The sequence below is a fragment of the Hemiscyllium ocellatum genome, chromosome 19, assembly GCF_020745735.1.
Source record: "Hemiscyllium ocellatum isolate sHemOce1 chromosome 19, sHemOce1.pat.X.cur, whole genome shotgun sequence".
NCBI lineage: Eukaryota > Metazoa > Chordata > Chondrichthyes > Orectolobiformes > Hemiscylliidae > Hemiscyllium > Hemiscyllium ocellatum.
In genome coordinates, this window is record NC_083419.1 from 26,303,249 (window position 1) to 26,325,360 (window position 22,112).

A 22,112-nucleotide genomic window follows, 5' to 3' on the forward strand; every position below is an offset into this window, starting at 1 on the left:
CTTTTGGCAGCACATTCCAAACCTCTGATCTTCCCCACCTACTGATGCAAGGACAGCAGATACCTGGGAACCAACCTCCCCCTTAAGCAATGTGGCAGTTCGATCATTAGTGCACAACAAGCAATGTCCACTGACCCAGTAGCACTTGGCAGTTCGCTAAGGTTGGCTTTTCTTTCCCTGAAGGTCAGAATTCCTGTGGCCAGTCAATTAACAACCTTTCTTCAGCTTGACAAACAACTGCAGCTGGTGATGGGGAAGTAGTCAGAGACTTCAGCACCTCATAAAGTGCAGCCCAACCATCCAACAGAGCATTTTATGTTTCACAAGTTTTAAATTCCAAATGGTTATTGAAAGAGCTTCTGCTCGCCACCTGTTCTGAGACAATCAAAATAAATCTGAATTAAATGGAAATACTGCTGTCTTTTAACATTACTTGAGTTTTGCTGTTCTTCAATAAAATATTGCCCAATCCTTATTATGTTTAAGTGCCACCCATGAGCCACTGAGCAAGAAACCAGAAACGTGGAATAGTATATTTTGAGTTAGCTGTTCTACTCCCAGGAGAGCTGTGGAATTGCTACAGTTACCATCGACTAGGAAGGTGAAAATTAGCTAAAGTCAATGGACTGCCAAGTTATCTCCAAATGGAAAAGTGCACGGGGAAGTATCCAGTAGACCAGATTATATCTAGCATAGCTATGTTGTTTGTAAGTACCCCGGCAAGACTTATATCTGACAAATCACAACTTCAACAAATACTGTAGGGTGGCATGATAGTAAACATTTATGCTAGTGAAGAATACCAAAACCACAGGCTGAAACTTGGTGCACCTCATACTGTATGGGAGAGGGTATTTTCAGGGTGACTGATACCCTGTCTCCACTAGCCAGAAAGTTTGCTGAATGAAGTACCAATCAGCCAATAAGAGTTGACAAGGACATTTCTTGGCAAATGATGAGCCTTGATTCTGACATCTTGCCCTGCCAGAGCCGCTGGCTAATCGGAGGGAGATTGTCACTGGATTGCCATGGTCTTAAGTAGTGACAGGTAATTTCTTTTTATTTTAGCCCTCTCAGAGTGGGGGTGAGACACTGGAGAGGATTATAATGGAGATCAGGCTCAAGGACAGGAGTGTTAGCAGCCACCTTTTATCCCCTGCTCCTTACCGTCGATTGAATCCAGAATTGAGCAAGTAGAAGTGATCCATCAACCCCTCTCCCCCACCCCCCACCCCACCCCCGCCACCAACCCAATTGACAGCTTGTCATGTTTCCCAGTCTAACCTGCTGGGAAAGCCAGATAATCAGGACAGTGGCAGATTAAGGCCCTTAAGTGACCATTATTTGACCACTTAAAGTCTTTAATTTGCACTAGGTTGAGAGGTTCACCCATGGCTCTTCTCGGCCAGCACTTAATTGCTGTATCAGCTAGAGGGGAGTGACTATCTCTCCTGCACTAACTTACCAATCATTTTCTCTTCTCAATGCCTCCCTCACCACCTCCAGTGAGGGGATATTTGCACCCACAGAGGTAAACATTTGTAAAATCATTTGGTTTTGCCTCACAACAAAATTAGTACAATATTACTGTCATAAATTATAATGTAAAATTTCCCTGAAACTGTTTTGTGGAACTAATTCAATTGTATTATTTGATTTCAGTGGTATGATGCTCTGAAAGCAGTTGCTAGGTTACCCACGGGAATTCCAAAGGATTGGAGGAAAAGAGTAAGTGCTTATTGATTCTAGAGGTTGTGTCTATGTGCCTTTTTCATCTGTCTTTGTTAATAACAAATTATTTGTACGCAGTCAGACTAATTCTCAAGGCTGCATATTATAAAAGATTTACTTCAATGACTAATTGGGACGATTAAAAATCCAATGATTACCCCTCCCCCCAGTTATCTAGGGTTTAGATAGAATTATAATGATCAGTAAGTCTACTGCATATATTCCGTAAATTTGAAAGTTTTTTTGTAACTTGCAAAGATGACTATTATAGAGGTGCTATTCAATGATTTATTTCAGAATTTATAAATGATGAATAATATAATTAGAAATGAGTTCTCAGTGCTGAATAGCATATAAAAGACACCTACAGCCTTTCTTTTACTCTGTTTATACCATATGCTGATTAAACTGGACAACCAATTTAAGAATTGGCATTTTTAAAAAAATTTGATTTTATTCAGTATTCCTTACTTATTTTGTATTGCCAAATTCAGGATCATTACAGTCAAATGTGGTTTACACTTTAAGGACATTACTTCATCAAATATGCAACAAGGTAGAAACAACATGTCACTAAGTGTGAAAAACTCACAGAGCAACAAAAAAAAGTGTCAATTCAAAGCAATGGCTTACAGTTCTGAAAATAGATTTTTTAAAAAATTCTTCGAGTAGCAATAGTATGACATGTTTATACATTAAGCAAAGGATTGGTGAACAACAGAGTTAGGTAATGCTGTTTTAATTTAGCTCAAACACCAAAATGGAAACCAGTTTTACACCAGATGATACTTCTCCTAGCACTATCCTGAAGTCATGATGATGATAATGTCCAGTATACTTTCTTCAAAAATTCTTCCTTTATGAGACCCATTTCCTATTTCCCAACTGCCATTTCTGTGCTGTTGAAAAGAATAAATCTAAGGATACACCAACAAAACTAGATATAATGAATATAACAAAACAACAAACTAAAGGCATTCTAAATGGGCATAGCATTCATGACAATGTAAATGAATTGATTGTGCACATGACAATGTAAATGAATTGATAGTGCACTGTGAAATAAATATTCTCTGATAGTCATCATGGAATTATAGGTGCATGATGACAAAGATTGAGTCCTGAATATTGACGGGTATTTGACATTGAGGAAGAATAGAAAGCTGGATAAGGTGGAGAGGTAGCAGTGTTATTCAAGAATGGCTTTGGTGCAACAGTTGAAGATGACCTTGACTCAGGAAATCGGGGAGTAGAAATAGTGTGGGAGAAAATGAGGAATTGGGACGGTCTACAGGTTCCCTGTCAGTAACTACAATGCCAGGAAGAAGTTACAAAAATAAATAATAGGTGCTTGTCATAATGGAATGGGAATAATCACGAGTCATTTTAACATTACATAAACACAGAAAAATTGCATTGATAGTAGAAACCTGGATGAGGAGTTCATAAATTTTTTGACAGAGTTTCTTAGATCACCAAATTCTGGAACTAATCAGGGATAAGGTGATCTTCAAAAATGAGCTCCTGAGATGTCAGCATCACTGGCTCGGCCAGCACTCATTGCCTACCTCGAAATGCCTAGAAGGTAGTTAAGAATCAATCCCATTGCTTTAGAGTCACGTGTGGGACAGCAGATCTCCTTCTCAAAGGGACATTACTGACTCAATTAAGCTTTACAATAGGCATATCAGTGCAATAGTCAAGGTCACCATTAGGCTACATTTTTCTCTTTCCAGATTTGCTAATTAATTCAAATTCACCATCTGCCTTGGTGAATTTCAAGTCCATGTTATTGTGTAATATGACAGAATACATTAGTGGCCTCAATAAAGATATCCCTAAGGAGCATTAACCAAAATATGATTCCATCTTGCATTCATTTTGAAAGGGACAAGTGTGACTCTAAAACTGGTATGTTAAACTTAAGTAAGGCCAACCATGTAGTCATGACAGCTGAGGTACCTGAAGTGAACTGAGGTACTGGACTAGTGGATATATCAATAGAGGCAGTGGGCAGGCATTTAAGAGGATATTTTAGAATACTCAGATTAGGTATATTCCTGTGAGAAAGACAATCTACCGTCTATGTTTAACTAAAGGAATTAAAGAAAACATCACACCTAAGAAAAATACCATATACTCATGCACAAAAGATGATTAGATCAAATGAATACAAGACAGATGATTGGACAGAAGTAAGGTAGGAATGTAAAAATGGATAGCAAGAGTTTCTACAGATAATTTAAAAAGGAAAAGATTCCATAAAATGAGCATTGGCCACCTAGAGAGTAAGAATGTGGAGTTAATAGCAGATAATAAGAATTGGTGAATTGATTTAATAATATTTTTCTTGTATTCCTACTATACTGAATGCAAAAACATTTCAGTAATACCTGTTAATCAAAGATGAAAGGAAAAGATGCACTTGGTGAAATCATAGTGCTACAGAAGTGGGACTGAGCAAACTGATGGAGCTGTGAGCTAAGAAATCTTAAAGGACTTCACCCTGGGGTCTTAAAGAAAGTTACTATTTGTTAGATTCTGGAAAAAGTTCCATTAGTGTGGAAAAATACCAAGAAGAGAGGAAAGCAGAAAACAATAAACTAGAGGCTAGTTAGGCTCAGGTCTACATAGGAAGGCGTTAGAGTCGATTATGAAGGGGGTTTTGGTGGGAACTTAAAATACCCAAAGTGATTGTGAAGAGACAGCATTGTTTTGTCAAAGAAAAGTCATGTTCAACCAATTTATTGGAGTTCTTGAAGGAGTAATGTGTACTATTGGTGAAGGAGAATGTGTAGATGTACTGCAGTTAGACTTCCAGAAGCCTTTTGACAAGATGCCACAGAAAAGGCTATTGCAGAAAGTAAAAGCTGTAGTGTGTGGGATAATAAATTAGCATAGATAGTAGGTTGGCTGGCTGGCAAAAAGCAAGAGTATCCATAAATCTGTTTTTTCCTGATTGACAGCATGTGATGTATGACATCCTGCAGGAGTCTGTACAGGGGCCTTAGTTTTTTACAATTTACAATGACTTAGATGAGAAGAGTGAATGTGCTGTAACTTTGCTGATGACACAAAGATATGTGTCTTGTAGAGGTCATAACTTTATTTTTATTCATTCATGTGATTTGGGCATCTCAGGCTAGGCCAACATTATCACCCATTCTTAATTCCTCTAGGGAGAAGGTGGTGCTGATATACCTTCTTGAACTGCTGAATTCGTTGGTGTATAAAAGCATTCACAATACTATTAGGGAGGGATATCCAGGATATTGACTTGGTGACAGTGAAGGAATAGTTATGTACTTCCAAATCAGGATGGTGTGTGAGTTGGAGGTTAACTTGCAGCTGGTGGTATTCTAATGTATCTGCTGCCTTGCCGTTCTAGGTGGTGGAGGACGTGGATTTAGAACATGCTGTTGAAAGACACTTGGTGAGACACTTGCTGCTGCTGTGCATTGGTGGTAAAGAGAGTGAATGTTGTAGGTGTTGAATTGGGTGCCAATCAAGCGGCATCTTTGTCCTGGACATCGTCAAATCATTTGAGTATCATTGAAGCTGCATGTGCCAAAACAAATGGAGAGTATTCCATCACAATCCTGACTTGTGCCTTGTAGAAAGTGAACAAGCATTGGAGAGGCAAGAGGTGAATTATTCAAAATAGGATTCCTAACTTCTGACTGCTTGTGTAGCCACAGTGTTTATGTAGCTGCTACAATTCAGTTTCTGACCAATATCTTGGTTAATCCTCAGGAAGTTGATAATGGCAGACTCCGTAATGGTAATGCCTTTGAATGGCAAGGGATGATGCAGACATTCTCTCTTGTGGTATCGATGTCAATTTTCATTTACCAGCCTGGCCTGGATGTTGCCCAGGTCCTACTGCATACAGGCACGGAATGCTTTCGTACCTGTGAAGTTGAGAATCGTACTGAAGTTTGTGCAGTCATCACGAATATCCTCACTTTTGACCTTGTAATAGAGGAAAAGACATTGATGAAGCAACTAAAAATTGATGGGCCTAGGTCAGTATAATGAGGAAATCCAGCAGAGATAACCTTCACCAACCATCGTCCTTTTGAGCTAGCTATGACTCCATCCATAGAACATAGAACATAGAAAAGTACAGCACAGAACAGGCCCTTTGGCCCACAATGTTGTGCCGAGATTTAATCCTAATGTAAAATATAGTAACAGCCTACGCACGCCTCAACTCACTGCTATCCATGTGCATGTCCAGAAGTCACTTAAATGTCCCCAATGACCCTGCTTCCACCATCACTGCTGGTAACGCATTCCATGCATTCACAACTCTCTGTGTAAAAAACATACGTCTGACATCTCCTTTATACCTTCCTCCTAATATCTTCAAACTATGACTTCTCATACCAGTCAATCCTGCCCTGGGGAAAAGTCTCTGGCTATTGACTCTTATCTATTCCTCTCATTATTTTGTACATCTGTATCAGGTCTCCTCTCTTCCTCCTCTCCAGGGTGAAAAGTCTGAGCCAATTCAACCTTTCTTCATAAGGCAAGCCCTCCAGTCCAGTCAGCATCCTGATAAACCTTCTTTGCAACCTCTCCAAAGCCTCTGTATCTCTCCTATAGTTGGGCAACCAGAACTGGACACAATATTCCAAGTGTGGCCTCACTAGGGACTTGTAGAGCTGCAGCAAAACCTCACGGCTCTTAAACTCTATCACCCTGTTGATGAAAGCCAAAACACCATATGCTTTCTTAACAACCCTATCCACTTGGGTGGCAACTTTGAGGAATCTGTGTACTTGCACACCTAGATCCCTCTGTTCCTCCACACTGCCAAGTATCCTGTCTTTAATCCTATATTCAGCATTCGAGTTTGACCTTCCAAAATGCATCACTTCGCATTTATCCAGGTTGAATTCCATCTGCTATTTCTCAGCCCAGCTCTGCATTCTGTCTATGTCGCGCTGCAGCCTGCAGTAGCCCCCTATACTATCAACGACACCTCTAACCTTTGTTTCATCTGCACATTTACTAACCCACTCCTTAACTCCTCATCCAAGTCATTTATAAAAACTACAAAGAGCAGAGGCCTAGGTACGGGATCCCTGCGGGACCCCACTCAACACTATCCTCCAGGCAGAATACTTTCCACCTACAACCACTCTCTGCCTTCTGTCAGCCAGCCTATTCTGAATCCAGATAGCCAAATCTCCCTGTATCCCATATTTCCTGACTTTATGGATGAGCCTACCATGGGGAACCCAGTGGACAGGTTTTCCCTTGATTTCAAATGACTCAGGTTTTGCGAGAAAATACTTGATGCCATATTCAGTTCAAAGCTGCTTTGTTATTGAGGTCAGTGATTCTTACCTCACATTCAGCTGTTTTGTCGATGTTTGAACCAAAGTTAAGTTCAGGTATTGAATGGCCCTGGCAGAGTCCAAACTGAGTGGTAAGCAAGTTTTTTTTTTGCAAGCTTAATAACACTGTTAATGGCCCCTTCCATCATTTTGCTGATGGTCAGGAGTTAGGATGGAAATTGACCAAGATGTTTTCTGTGCATGGAACAAACTTGGACATTTTCTGGATTGTAGGAAAGATGCCAGTGTAGTAGTTATACTGCAACAGCTTGGCTAAGTTTGTGGCTAGTTACAGAGCATGAACTTTCCATACTATTGCTGAAACTTTTTCAGGGCCCATAATCTTTGTAGTAGAACATGGAGTGATTTAGTTGGCTGAATATTGGCATCTGTGATGCTGAGAAGTTTGGGAGATAGATCATTCATTTTGGCACTTTTGGCTAAAGAGCATTGCAACTGCTTTAGCCTTGTCTTTTGTACTGATGTGTTGGGCTCCCCCATTGTTGAGATTGGTCATATTTGTGGAGCCTTCATCTCCTACCAGTTGTTTAATTGACCCCATCATTCATGACAGGATGTGGCAGGACTGCAGCACTAACATCTGATCGTTGGTTGTGGATAGCTTAGCTCCATTGATTGCATATTGCTTCTGCTTTTTCACATGCAACTAGTCCTGTGCTGTAGCTCCACCACATTGACACCACATTTTTAAGTGCGACCTCCGGCATGTCTTCCTGCAGTGAACCAGGGGTTGATAACTTGGTCTGTTTGCAATGGCAGAGTAGGAGACATACTAGGCCATGAGGTTACAGATTTTGGATGCGTATAAGTCTGCTGCAGATGGGTCACAGCACTTCTGGACATCCAGTTTTTGTTTCTAAAACTTCAATGTCTACCCCATTTGACAAAGAGTTAGAGCCACACACCTTGATAGATGGTATCCTCAATGTGAAGATAGATCTTGTACGGTGCTCACTCTTTCTGATGCCATCATTAATGCATTCATCTGTGACAGTAAGATTAGTGAGGATGAGGTCAAATAGGTGTTTGATTCTTATTGGCCCCATCATTGCCGTCTGGGGACCCAGTCTAGGAACTATATCATTCAGTACTCAACCAGCTTGGTCAGTAGTAGTGCTACTAAGTCAATTTGTGATAGACTTTGAAGATCCCTGACCCAGAGTACATTCTGTGCACTTGGCACCCTCAATGCGGCTTCCAAGCAATATTGAAAATGGAGGAGTACTGATTCATCAGTTGAGATGGGCTGGTGAGTGGTACTCAGCAGGAGGTTTCTGTGCCAATGTTTGACTTTATGCCATGAAACTTCATGGAGTTCAGCTTCAATGTTGAGGAGCCCAAGCGCGACTCCTTCCTGATAGTATACCACTGTGTTACCATCTCTGATGGGTCTGTTTTGAAGATGGGACAGGGTATACTCAGGAATGGGAAAAGTCATTGGGCACAATACGTTAATTCTGTTTCTATGGAGCGAGAATGAGAAGTACACCACACTTACAATAAATCCAATTTCCATAGATCACCGTTATTTTAATGTAAGGAACAAAATAAACTTAGCACACTTAAGAAAAGCACATTTAAGATTAAATTTATTTAAAATATTGCTGGTTATTGAACATAATTTTTGTGAAAACTCAAAGGTGGACATTACAATAAGTGATTTCCTTCATCTTTCTGATGAAAAGATCAGTTGTTTATATTCTAGTGTTTCTAGTGCACTGTTGAAACTTTTAACTGACTGTGTAATTTATTGTCCTATCTATTCCTTTTCAGGTTTGGCTGACTCTAGCAGATCAGTACTTGCACAGTATCTCAATTGACTGGGAGAAGACCATGCGTTTTGCTTTCAATGATAGGAGCAACCCTGATGATGATTCTATGGGCATTCAAATAGTGAAGGTAATGTCCTGTCTAATTGGAACTCTTTTGCTTCCCTCCACTAGTGCTGTAGAACTGTGTGTGTCTGCATGTGTGCAGTAGTAAATTACAAGTGAATACATCTAAGAGGACTGGAAGTGTACTATTTTTGAAAGGTTTTATCTTGGTATTTTTCTTGGCACATTGCCTATTATAAATTCGAGTTTATGAAACCCTAATGCAAAAAAAAAGTCTGGTTTGAACAGAGAACATTTATAATGGTGGCTGTGTATATTGTAATGGTTATTAGCAATGTCCCTGTTAATTTCTCACCCCTAGTGACAGTGAGCAACTGGGAAATGTTTTGACATGTTTTTGGAAACCCCTCAACCATATTATGAAAGAACTTAGATGCACTTTGTTCTCTTTCATAAATTAATATTGCTCACAACCTTCAAAACAGATTTACTCAGGACTGAGTGGTCCTGATAAATCTGACTCTAGGGTTGAAACAGGAAAGCAGCAAGAGAACCCTTTTCTCTAAGGTTCCCAAATCACCCTACTGATTTCCATCAAGTGTGAAGGAAAGCGGGCAATAAGAATAATGTGAGTTCTATGGCTGGAGGTTGTAGAGGTATGAGCCGGTAATGAGGGAGTTGTATTCTTACCTTAATTACTCTTGGAATCATTGAACTTCTTCTGGTAATGTAATAAAATCCTTGGAGCTAAGCTCCTGTTAGGTGGTGTCAGAAATATTTCAAATGCCTCAACGTCTCAAGTGATGCTGGACCCCATGAAATTTCATGGCATCGTGTCAAACATGGTTCCTTCTGCTGACGACCTCCAATTCAAAAATCACACGACACCAGGTTATAGTCCAAGGGTTTTATTTGAAAACACTAGCTTTCGGAGTGATGCTCCTTCAAAAGCATGTTTTCAAATTTTTGATCTTGTCCAACCCAGTCCAATGCTGTCACTTCCACATCATGTCTACCTCAAATTCAAGTAGGTGTTTAGCCAAAAAATACCAAAGATGCTGGTTGCATGCCTAAATCAATTTAATGAGGTCCAAGCATAAATTGGGAATTTGGATATTGTATGATTTATGTCCTGCTGTCTGTAGGCTCACAATCAAATGTCCAAGCCATTATCTTTGCTAGCAAAAAAGCCTCAATTATTGTGTAATAGTTCATTTGCTGTGCATTTGAATAAAGACAACAGCATTTCATAACCAATTGCTTTTTGGTTTCAAAGTTAACCTTGTTGGCCTATCTTTCAGTGTTATTTATTCAGCTGCCAAAATGCAGTAGCTGCTGTATTTGTGTTCATGATAAGCTGTTAACACTATTGTAACTCCAGCATCCGTCGCTGAAAACAAAAGCATTTAAAGATTAAGAGGGTAATCTAACAACTGTGCCCTTCCATGACGTATATTGTAGTAGCTACTGCTGAGAAATAGCAGTGACAACACAAATAACAGCATCTGTCGTCTGTTTGTATTAGTTTGGCATTTAGAATATTTTTGTATTGTGTATAGAGTAAAATTCAGAGTACCTGTGAACATACCTTTTTTCAGTAGTGCTGAAAAAAGAGACATATTGTTGAATTTCTTATCTTGTACTCATCAGGAGAAATGCAAGAATGGCAAATTGCAAAAGGACCAACACATTATGCTGCATGAAAAGCACGATGATGATTGGTTGGAAGTCATGGCTGATTGACCAATGTGTATCCATGGAGAATGCACCTGGAGCAGTTATCCCAAAGCTTTTGTTTAAACACAAAAAAGCAAGTCAGCTCTACTTGGCCGACTTGTAGAGTGAGGAATGCTCCAGGGAACAGTGCCCCCAATTTCTAATTGAAAAGTCAAAAAGCTTGGACAAAATCCTTGTGTGCGCAGAGAACCAGGCCTTGTGTACAAACATATGTAGATCCTAGCAAGCATAAATAAGCCACATTGATAATGTTAAGTTAGTTGAGCAAGCAATTGTGAGCTATTGTGGAGACTTATATAAAAGATAGCAACTTCAATACTGCTGTATTCCTTTGTTACTCACTGAACTATCAGCCTACACTGTGGACTCAGTTCTTGTGACTCTTTAAACTTAATAGGAACAGTATTGCTACAAGACATTTCCCGATGCTGCTGCCGTGTGCTGTTATGAAGATATGGGTGTACTGTACCTTGAAGAGAGTTAAAAGCTAGCAGTGACAACACCAAGTGTTCTCAACAAGACACAGTTTAACTTGTGCTCCAGCTACTGGGGTAGTTAGGGTAGCTAGTTGCCTGGAAACAACAAAGCAGAGTTGAATTAGGTCAATCAGTTTAAATTATATCCCAAAAGATACCAAACTCCAATCCGGTTTGAGTTTAGTAAATTGACAATGTTAAAATCTGATGACAAATCCAATGCTTTGGGGGGGGGTGTAAGACTGGGGAAATTTGAACAATTGAGAGGAGAACTGCAATGCTATCAGCAGGTAAATAACTGCCTGAAAATAGCTCCCTTAAAAGTATCTTTATCGATCAGTGACCTGTGAAGCAGAATCCCGAAGAAGAAAAGAAGACACAGAAAGATCCAAACTGAAGAATTGAAAGCTGCTGGTTTTGAGTTAAGAAGTTTTGTTTTGTAAATCTTAATTGGGAGTTTTATTGAACTAGTATTGTGGAAGGGGAAGGTAAATGATAGGTTAGAGGATGGAGTTGTAAATAGTTGTTAGTTAATTATTCTGTTATACTTTAAGAAATAAAGGAGTTAATTTTCACTTTAAATAATTCTCGGCCTCTTGAATTTTCATAGATTGGTGCACGGGATAAATCTTTTCTGTGTTGATGGTTTTAAATTAAGGAAGATAGTTTACCCCATGTCGTAACAGTGCTTTGAAACATGGTGGAGCTTCAGTTGGCTTTCAAAACCCTCCTTTGGTCTGATCTGCTACAGTTCGGTGAAAACGTCCAAGTGCTGTCTCATGTGATGAATAACACAAAAAGAAAGGCTACTATTAACCTCACTCAGGATGACAACAATCATTTTTATTTGTGTGTGAGATGTGACCACAACTGGCCAGGCTAGGATTTGTTGCCCATTTTGGATCACCCTTGAGAATTCTTCAGTAATGTTCATGCAGTTAAATATCAAGGCGAGATGTTGAGATACTCAGTTGTTGAAGAGGGTAATTGTTTGGCACTTGTGAGACATAAATGTTACTTGTAATTCATTGGTTCAATCCAAATGTTATTCAGGTCATGCTGCATTCAGGCAAAGACTGCTTCAGTATCTGAGGAGTTTTGAATGGTACAACGTATATTGCATCATTGACTAACATCCTACTTTGGACTGTATGCTGAAAGAAGGTCATTGCTCAAACAATCACAGATGGTTAGGCTTAAGGCACAACCCCTTGAAGAACTCTATAATGATGTCTCAGAACAGAGATAATTGATCTTGAACCACAACCATCTTTCTTTCTGAAAGATGTGGCTCCACCCAATAAAGAATGTTTCTTTGCTCATCCAGCAATTCGAGGAGAAAGTGAGGTCTGCAGATGCTGGAGATCAGAGCTGAAAATGTGTTGCTGGAAAAGCGCAGCAGATCAGGCAGCATCCAAGGAACAGGAGAAGGGCTTATGCCCGAAACGTCAAATCTCCTGCTCCTTGGATGCTGCCTGACCTGCTGCGCTTTTCCAGCAACACATTTTCAGCTCATCCAGCAATTCCTTAAGCCATGACTATCCTTTCGCAAAATGCCAGCTGGACCAGACAACTCTAGCTGTAGCCAAGGTGTCATCGCAAGCCTTAGTAATGGTGGTTGTCCCAGGTACCTTTGTGAAAGCGCAGCAGGCTTCCATCTCTCGTTCTGGAGTGGCTGGGGTAATTTGTTTTAATAGCAGTATTATGGGCAGACGAATACTAAAGTGAGTCACTAAACGATTGTATCTGGGTGATCGTTACCTTTAGAATGGTGCTCAGTCTGTTTTTAGATTTTTTTTACGGCGGTCTCATTTTCAGAGTTTCTTTGAGGATGAATTGACCAAACAATATGTCTTGGTTGAAAAGCCCACACTGCTGTTTGGGAAAATACAGAGGTGAGCAGGAATTTCGTATCTTAGAAAATAGCGAATCTGCGCAATTCTTTGCCAGAAAGCTGTAGAGTCAGGGTCGTTTAGTATATTCAAGGCTGAGATATACAAATTTTTAATCAATAGAGGAATCAAAGACTGTAAGGAAAAGGCATAGAAGTGTCACTGAGGATAGACGTCACAGTGGTTATTATTGCTGCCTCAAAGCGCCAGGGACCAGGGCTTGATTTCAGCTTGGGTGACCATCTGTGTGGAGCTTGTACGTTCTCCCTGTGTCTACATGGATTTCCTCCTAGTGCTTCTGTTTTCTCCCAGAGTCCAAAGATGTGCAGGTTAGATGGATTGGCCACGCCATATAGCCCTGTAGTGTGCAGGCCAGGTGGATTGCTCCTTGGATGCTGCCTGACCTGCTGTGCATTTCCAGCAACAGATTTTCATCTCTGATCTCCAGCATCTGCTGTCCTCACTTTCTCCTCTATGATAAATGTGGGTCTGCAAGATAGGAGTGGGTGCACTTTGGAGGGTCAGTACAGATTTGATGGGCCAAGTGGCCTCTTTCAGTACTGTAGGGATTCTATCATTATCAGATCAGCCATATCTCATTGAATGTTGGTGGAATATTTCTTCTACATCTTTTGGCCTTAATTGCTGTCCTATGGATGATGGATAGCATCAAGCATATTGGGAGGTACTGGTAGTGTTGGGAAATAAGATTTGATTATTTTATCACTACTTATTGAGTTATTGAAGAGTTTGTGACTGGAAGGGTACTGGGTCTTGACTCTATTCATTATTTCCTGTGTCTTGTTCTTCATGCTGCTTCAGCTCCTCATCTTCTTCACAAGTTTTGAGATCCACTAATTCAGTGACAAAAACTGTGAAGTTTGCAATAAGTGGCAGTGACAGAGAGATTCTTGGGACATCCATTGCAGAACTCATCTCGATCTATTCTAGAGAATACCAATAGTTTGCTGTACCAGTATTCTGGAGGAATGATGGCTTTGATTATATTATCTGTTTCTATCTGTGTACCAATTCCTGCCTGGTGTCATGTGCTAAATGTGTCTTTGCCTCACAGCGGCTAGCCTCTTACCTAAAGTTTAATGTCTGGGCCCAGGACAGTAGAATGCGTCAAGACCCAGTAACTGATACCCAGAGCTCAGCGCAGGGACATGGTCACTGTACCTTGGACAGGGTTGAAGCTGCTGTTCTTGGGATAGGGGGCAGGGCTGCTGTTTTTGGGAAGTGGTCAGGGTCAGGAAAAGCATGGAGCCCTGGACTTCTGTCCCTGCCTCTGATCTAAGTAATACCAAGGCTCGGGTATCTATTGATACAAGTGTGTCCAATATGTATTTACAGCAAGGTTGTATTTTGACAGAGAGCTGGGTCTTAAGATAAAATTTCAGCAACATCTATTTACTTCACAAGTGGAGCTTGTGTAAATCACACACAATAACAAACATTCTACAGAGGCTCCTTAAAAATTATTTCCCTGTGTATGCAAATCAAAATGATGATCAAAACTGTAGTCACTTCTCCTGATAAAACAAGGTTGATATCTCCAGTGAAATTCAGTGATAATAGTATAGTTGTATACGAATTATATAGCTACAATGTCATCACCAAAATCCATAATCTCAAGCCGAATTTGTGGGTATCCTCTGGCCAATGTCCTACTGTAGACTCAGCCAAATAAATTTTTTGGAAAGTTTAATGCCATCCTTAACACCCAACACAGCCAAAAGAATAAAAAGCAGTGTAAACAGTCTAAACCAATTAGAATCAGGAGTGGTGTCAGTTCCTGTGAAAACTGCAATTATGCCAAAATGGACAAGATAGTAAAATTATGCTATGAGGTTTTTGTCTGTGTTAAAAACATAAAGGAGATACCTTTTTTTATAGGTAAGAGTATTATTTGCTTGGCAGGTATTGCATAGTCAGTGTTGCTTTTACTTTATTAGTTGCAGTAAAAATCTTAAAACAGAAATCTTGCTGTGAGTATTCTTTAAGTTGGTCACTGGGAATTTAAATTTTCCATTTAAAGTTAATAGTCTCTGCAGGGATTGCAACAAGCTGAAAATGCATTTATTTACCAAACCTCTACTGAACTTAACATTACTGTGCAATGACAAACCAAGGCTCATAAAGTGATCATTGTTTAAACCTTTCAAGGAGGAAGTCTGGAACGCAAATAAACATGAACTTATTGCTTGTTTATTAACTAAGAATTGTTTGTTTCAAGGATCTTCACAGAACAGGTTGCAGTTCTTATTGTGGGCAGGAGGCTGAGCAGGATCGTGTGATGCTGAAGCGAGTTCTTCTCGCGTATGCTCGCTGGAACAAATATGTAGGCTATTGCCAAGGTTTCAATGTACTTGCTGCACTCATACTAGAAGTGATGGAAGGGAATGAAGGAGATGCACTGAAGGTAAATGCAATGAAGTAGAACAAATTTGCTAATCAAGTTTAAGAACAGTAATGAACGTGCATTTATATAGTGCTTCGTCACAGCTTTGAGAATTCTATTTGCATTGAACAGAATTGCTGCTGAAGTCTCCTTAGTGCATATTTATCTGATTATGGCACGGAGGCATGTTAAGGATTTGATAAGATGTTTTGTTTTATCTCCAGGTTAAGAGCTAGCGCTCCTTTTCCTGTAACTTTCTAGTACATATTCATTGACACTCCATTAATAATACATTGACTAAACTGATTTAGATATCTGTTTTGAGGTATTTCAACTTTTATTGATAATTGTGTGTTCATTTATGTTTTATTTTTCCATTCTGTTATAAATTCTGACTTGGAGTTTGTTTCATACAACCACATGAAACACTAGTGTTACACAATTATGCACAAGAATGATGGTGGGGTTTTTAATTAAATTTCAGACCATTTGCTCTCCAGTTATTCATTGTGCATACAATAGATGATGAAACAACATAAGGAAGTAACATTGAGATGTGTTATATGGACTTCGCAGATTAAAACATATTACCCTGTTTCTTTTTGTTTTATAAAATATAGGTAATGATTTACTTGATTGACAAAGTACTCCCCGAGAGCTATTTTGCCAATAATTTGCGTGCATTATCTGTCGATATGGCTGTTTTTCGAGATCTTCTTCGGATAAAACTACCTGAGCTTTCCCAGTATCTTAATAATCTTCAGAAAGGTGCCAATAAGGAAAGTGCAGGTAAATTTATTTCAATTTTAATAGACTTAATTTCTTTTAGGGGCTGGTTTTCTCTCTCCATTGTACTTGATGCTTCTTGTTTCTCATGGCCATATTTTGAGAAAGGATCCCAGGTAGTTTCTGACCAACCTGTTCAGAAATGTTATTATATACTTCTGAAATGGGTGTGTCTTGAACCCAAGCCTATGCTGCAAATGAAATATTTTTTGGGCACTAACAAATCAACCATGGAAGTTGCTAATAAATATCAAATAGCAGACTGTTTCCACTTACAGTTGGTCCAAGTAGGTGTTAATGTTCCACACAAGCCTCCTTTCAATTTGATTCAACTAACCTTCTAACTAACTAAGTCTTCTATTTGTTTTTCCCTCATGCTTATCCAAAATACCATTGGATGCATTGAGGTATTGATGAAGACTTTCTTAGTTTTGAGTTTATTTTTAACACATTCTTTCTGCCTTTAATGGCTTCTGTTGGGGAAGAGAAGCAGAACAGGGAGTGTTCCACCATTCACGTAGCCTGTCAATTAGCGACTGGTTGAAGAAAGTGAGGACTGCAGATGCTGGAGATCAGAGTCGAGAGTGTGGTGCTGAAAAAGCGCAGCAAGGCAGTCAGCATCCATGGAGCAGGAGGATCGCTGTTTCGGACATAAGCTCTTTTTCAGGAAAAATTAGCAACTGGTTGTCAGGAATGCCGGCCAGTTAATGTTGTGAAAGGGAGCTCTGAGCCAATTGGCTGTCAAGAATGAGACATCAAGAGGGAGATGGCTGAGGGTCAGTTCCAGCCACCAAATTAATTAGCCCTTCCCTCTCAAACTTGTTTTAATTTTAAGTCAGTTAATAGAAGCTGAGCAAATTAAAAATCTCCACCTTCAACAACAGACTTTGCAACAGTCTGACTTCAGGCTTTATTGTCATCTTTGTGCTATTTCCTCCGACTTCCCACATGTGGTGTAAGGTATGTGATTTTGAAAAATATATCATTTATCCTTGGATTTCAGAATTTTGTGCCATGATGATTTTATCAGATAAAAGATTCTGAATCTTGTTTTCAGTAAGGGTGTTTAGGGGCTTTGTTTAATGAGTTAGTTTGCCACTGAAACACAAACATCTAATTCTGTAGAATTGTGCCTAACAACAAAATTTAGTTTGGAGAGATGTTTTCCAGGTTCAGCTGGGGGCAGTTTGCAGTGGTCTTGGCTTAAACTGGATATGTAAAACATATTGTAAAAATTGTAAACTAAAATGAGAAAGAGAGGTAGCGAAGGGCTGTTTTTTAAAAAAAAGAGGTTGCCTCACTGTAAGGAGTTTGGTTTAAAATTTCCAAACCAGAAGTGTTTGTGGTTAAAACCCTGAGGAGTTTATTTGAAGAAGTGAAAGTCGAAGTGTCGTTGTATGAAGGCTCCAGGAAAATTCTCAAGATGGGAATTTGAAACCACAGTTCAATTATGCTGTATAAATGTGAAAGAGGAAGGAAGTCTCTCTAGTGTAGTGCTGTAAAGGAGTATCGTTGGGATTAATGGGATTGTACTTTACTGTGTGTTTCCAAATTGTAATATTTTGGCTTATTACATTTTATTTTTATTTCTTTTGGGGAATGAATTTAAGTTTTGTTGTTAGATACGAATTTTCAACACTGCATGTTTGCGTTTCAGTGGTAAACCATCACATTAAAATGAAAAGAATATGATCTCTCAAACCACCTTTCAGCTTGGGATCTGACTTGTCCAATAATAACATCAGTTAAGATTGGAACACTTGGCATAATTCACTCCCAAATCTCTTTCGTGCAACTTACGAAGTAAGTTGAGTGGTCAATGCAAAAGTACAGTTGATTGGCAACTTAACAAACTCAATGGCTTGATACTTGTTTCTTTCAGTGGGGTAGATAGGCTTCAGATTTCAGCACCTGCCCACCTTCTGTGATATTGGACAAAGGCAGAATATGAGGCAGAAGGTACATTCAGACCCAGAACCAGGTCCTGGTGCTCCAAGCGCCCACTGTGCTCAGCTTAGGAAATGAGTCCTGTGACAGGAGCAGCACCATGCACACTATTTCTGTCCTTACCTCTGCAGACAGGTGGGATGATGTTGGATTGGCAACCCAGTATCACTGTGCCATATTTTACAAAGGTGAATGAGTGCAACCTGCCCAATTTGCAGTGATAGAATTCAGTTCTATAAGATGGATAGACAGGGTGTGGTTGTGAGGGAACTAACCACATTATAATGAATAGTAATGGTACAGAATTTTTCAATTCAATAGTTGTCAGTGCAAACCTCTTTAAAAATTCCAAAATTCACAACAAAAACTATTCATTTTATGCCACTTGAATTGAATTATTTGAAGAGATGCTGATTAGGTCCTTTCTAACGTAAATTTAGATTCCTGATTTTCTTTAATGTTTCAGACATGCACACAAAAGTTTTAATACCAGATTAGGTTTTTCTGGGCTGTGAAGGAATGTTTGCAGTGGTATAGTTGACACTGAAGAAGGACATCTAAGATTACAAAAAGATCTTGATCAATTGGGTTAGTGGGTTAGTGACAGATTGATTTGGATAAATGTGAGGTATTGCATTTTGGTAAAACAAACAAGGACAGGACTTATACAATTAAACATAGGGCCTTGGGTAGTGCTGTAGGGGTTCATGTACACAATTCTTTGAAGTTCAAGTCACAGGTAGACAAGATGGTTAAAAAGGCATTTGACACACTCGCTTGCATTGCTCAGATCTTTGAATGGAGGAGTTGGGAAATCATTTTGAGGTCATACAGGACGTTGGTGAGCCTCTTTTGGAATACTGTGTCTAGTTCTGATCACTCTGTTATAGGAAGGATATTATTAAGCTAGAGGTGGTTCAGAAAAGATTTGCAGGATGTTGCCAGAAGTAGAAGGTTTGAGTTACAAGGGGAGAGTGGATAGGCTGGGATTCTTTCACTGGAACATAAGGGTTGAAGGGTGACCTCTATAGAGGTGTATAAAATCTTGAGGGGTACAGTTAGGGTGAATAGCTGGTGTCTTTTCTGTAGGGTTGAGGATTTCAAGACTAGGGGGCATATTTTAAAGGTGAAAGGAGAAAGAGTTTTTAAAAAGGCATGGAGGGCAACTTTTTTATACAGAGAGTAGTTCATATGTGGAATAAGAAACATTTGGAGGGATATGGCCCAAATGCAGGCAGAGGGATATGGTTGGCATGGGCTGGTTGGTCCAAAGAGTCTGTTTCCATGCTGTATGATACCATGACTCACTAACAATTTTAAAATATTATCACTTTAGTAAATAGAAGATTATTCATCTTTCAGAACTCAATTCAAGAATCAAAATGTTGACTTAACTGTGGTTAAATGTATAATTTTGGTTCAAAATCATGATTTTTTTTATTGATAGGCAGTTACGAGCCTCCCCTGACCAACGTGTTCACCATGCAGTGGTTCTTAACTTTGTTTGCGACATGCCTTCCTAATCATACTGTGCTACGAATCTGGGACTCTGTTTTCTTTGAAGGATCTGAGGTGATTCTACGAGTAGCCTTGGCAATCTGGGCCAAACTTGGAGAGTAAGTTATAGACTTAAATCATTTCTAACGAATTCAGCATTACAGGGCGGCACGGTGGCACAGTGGTTGGCATTGCTGCCTCACAGCGCCAGAGACCCGGGTTCAATTCCCACCTCAGGCGACTGACTGTGTGGAGTTTGCACGTTCTCCCCGTGTCTGTGTGGGTTTCCTCCGGGTGCTCCGGTTTCCTCCCACAGTCCAAAGATGTGCGGGTCAGGTGAATTGGCCATGCTAAATTGCCCGTGGTGTTAGGTAGGGGGTAAGTGTTGGGGTGTGGGTGGGTTGCGCTTCGGCGGGTCGGTGTGGACTTGTTGGGCCGAAGGGCCTGTTTCCACACTGTAAGTAATCTAATCTAATCTCATATTCAATCATTTTTGAAAATAACATTTTAGATCAGGAAATGTGGCTTGAAAACTGAAACCAACATGGAAAGAATGACAAAAATATACTCTGTTAATCTACCTTAATCTGACATGAAACAGCATCAGGAAGGTCCAAACTTTCAAAATATAAAAGGAAAAACTCCAGTATCACCAGCTATCATTTGTGCTGCAATACAGATTGCGGATGTTGGAAATCTGAAATACAAACAAAAATTGTCTAAAATACATAACAGGTCATGCAGCATCTGTGGAACTTAGTTTATGTTGGCTTTCTTTTTTGAATAGTTTGGTGGTGTAGGGATGCTTTCCTTCATCAAAATTAGTGTTGACATTAGAGAATTCCATTCTATCCTTTGTTTTTGGGGTGAGAGTTAACTAAAGTAGCACTGTTTTAATTTCTAGACCTTGCATTAAAACAAAAGAATTGCAAAGAAGTGAGATTATATTTGCCACTTGCTTCTACCAATGTTGGAAACATATGTTCTGAGAACTAAATACATTTTGACTTTTTTTTAATGTCGATCAAGACAAAGGAAAATGTTTTTTGAAAATCTCTGTTGACGACTAAATCTGTTGGGTAAAAGTCTCATGCAGCTATTGGAAATATCATTTATATTGGAAATTTTCAGTTAATAACATCCAATAAATTAAATCTGCACTGGCTTTCAGTCTTAGCAGGAAAAAAACTGCAATCTTGTTGCAATTTTACTCAACAATCTGGAATAAACAAATCCTGCAGACTTCCTTTTTTCTAATGAAAATATTGTAGAGCGGAGAATTTTACTGCAGCAATGCGTCATTATAATGACCTAGTTTCAAGCTAAGAAGCTCAGAGAATATAAAAGTATGCATAATATTGAGATTTTTCACTCTTTTATTCTTCTTATTTCTCTTATAAAACTGCTTTCTGTTTACATTTACATTTATGAAAGCATTCATTGAGTTTTAATAATTGTTATTTTGAAGCATGTGAATACTGAAAATATTCATCGAAATTCCATGAGTACTTTGCTCATTGGCTATTTGTTCCACCCCTGATGTGTCAGTCTGAGAAATTAGAATTAGGGCTGCAAAATAATGAAACAAAAAACTTGGATAATAATGTACCAAACCATGAGTAAGATTCTCACAGTAATGATCCCTCACGTAGGCAGGAATCTTAAGTGCTTCTGTCCTTGTTAATGTTATCTATGATATTCAATGATGTGGCTATATTTCCCTAGATGCCACCAGGATGCTCATGGTGTTGGATTCAGCAGTGGTAATCCTATTTAATCTCAGAGGGTATGGGAGAAGTTGGTTAGATTCTCTTCTATTGGAGATAGTCATTGCCTAGCCTTTGTGTAGTGTGAATGTCACATCTCAGTTCTCAGTCCTGTGGCTGTGGACTGCTTCAGTTTCTGAAGAGTTGCAAACAGTAGTGAATGCTGCACTATCATCAACAAGCATCTCCACTTTTGACCTTATGATGGAGGGAGGTCATTGAAGCAGCTGAAGATAGCGGGGCCTAGAATTAGAATTAGAGAAGTGGAATTAGACTTTATTGTCATGCGTACTCATGCGTAGGAATACAGCAGTACAGCAAAAAGTGCACAAAGTCGCCACTCAGCGGCACCATTTTGGTTGCAAAGCAACAAAATGTTTTTAAAAAAACAGCAGAAATAAAAGAGCCGAAAGGAAATTTTAAAAAGTCCAGATCTTAATTAAGGAAAAAGGTCTCAATCTTAAAGTCCTCGACCTAGGCAATTGCTGGGAGAAACAGCATTGTTGCTGCTACTTCGGCAGCTGCCACCACTTCAGATTAATGGGAGGTGATTTGCTGCAGCGTGGATCACCAGGGGGAGTTGTTACCTTGCTACCACTGCTACTACCACCTCCAATCACTGGGGAGCTGCTGCCATCCCACTCGTGGCCTGCTGTTGCTGCTGTGCTGATGCCA

The 22,112-nt window shown here is 39.5% G+C and overlaps 2 protein-coding genes across 5 annotated transcripts in view; one reads left to right on the forward strand and one right to left on the reverse strand.

The window, feature by feature from the left end:
• The window catches only part of rps16 (ribosomal protein S16), a 435,012-nt gene that overhangs the window by 83,602 nt on the left and 329,298 nt on the right, over positions 1–22,112 (reverse strand). The window contains exon 1 of one of the 2 annotated variants that reach the window (XM_060839766.1): positions 15,083–15,093. The exons of the other annotated variant lie outside the window; for it this stretch is intronic. The gene's annotated coding sequence lies outside the window, so the exon portion shown is untranslated. Of the gene's footprint in view, positions 1–15,082; positions 15,094–22,112 lie in introns of those variants that run through there. 2 annotated transcript variants of the gene reach the window in all.
• The window catches only part of LOC132824907 (TBC1 domain family member 30-like), a 67,593-nt gene that overhangs the window by 25,750 nt on the left and 19,731 nt on the right, over positions 1–22,112 (forward strand). For all 3 annotated transcript variants that reach the window (XM_060839761.1, XM_060839760.1, XM_060839762.1), the window contains exons 4-8: positions 1,663–1,728; positions 8,871–8,996; positions 15,277–15,462; positions 16,062–16,230; positions 19,622–19,790. In XM_060839761.1, the coding sequence (XP_060695744.1) occupies positions 1,663–1,728; positions 8,871–8,996; positions 15,277–15,462; positions 16,062–16,230; positions 19,622–19,790 (716 nt within the window). The remainder of the gene's footprint in view (positions 1–1,662; positions 1,729–8,870; positions 8,997–15,276; positions 15,463–16,061; positions 16,231–19,621; positions 19,791–22,112) is intronic.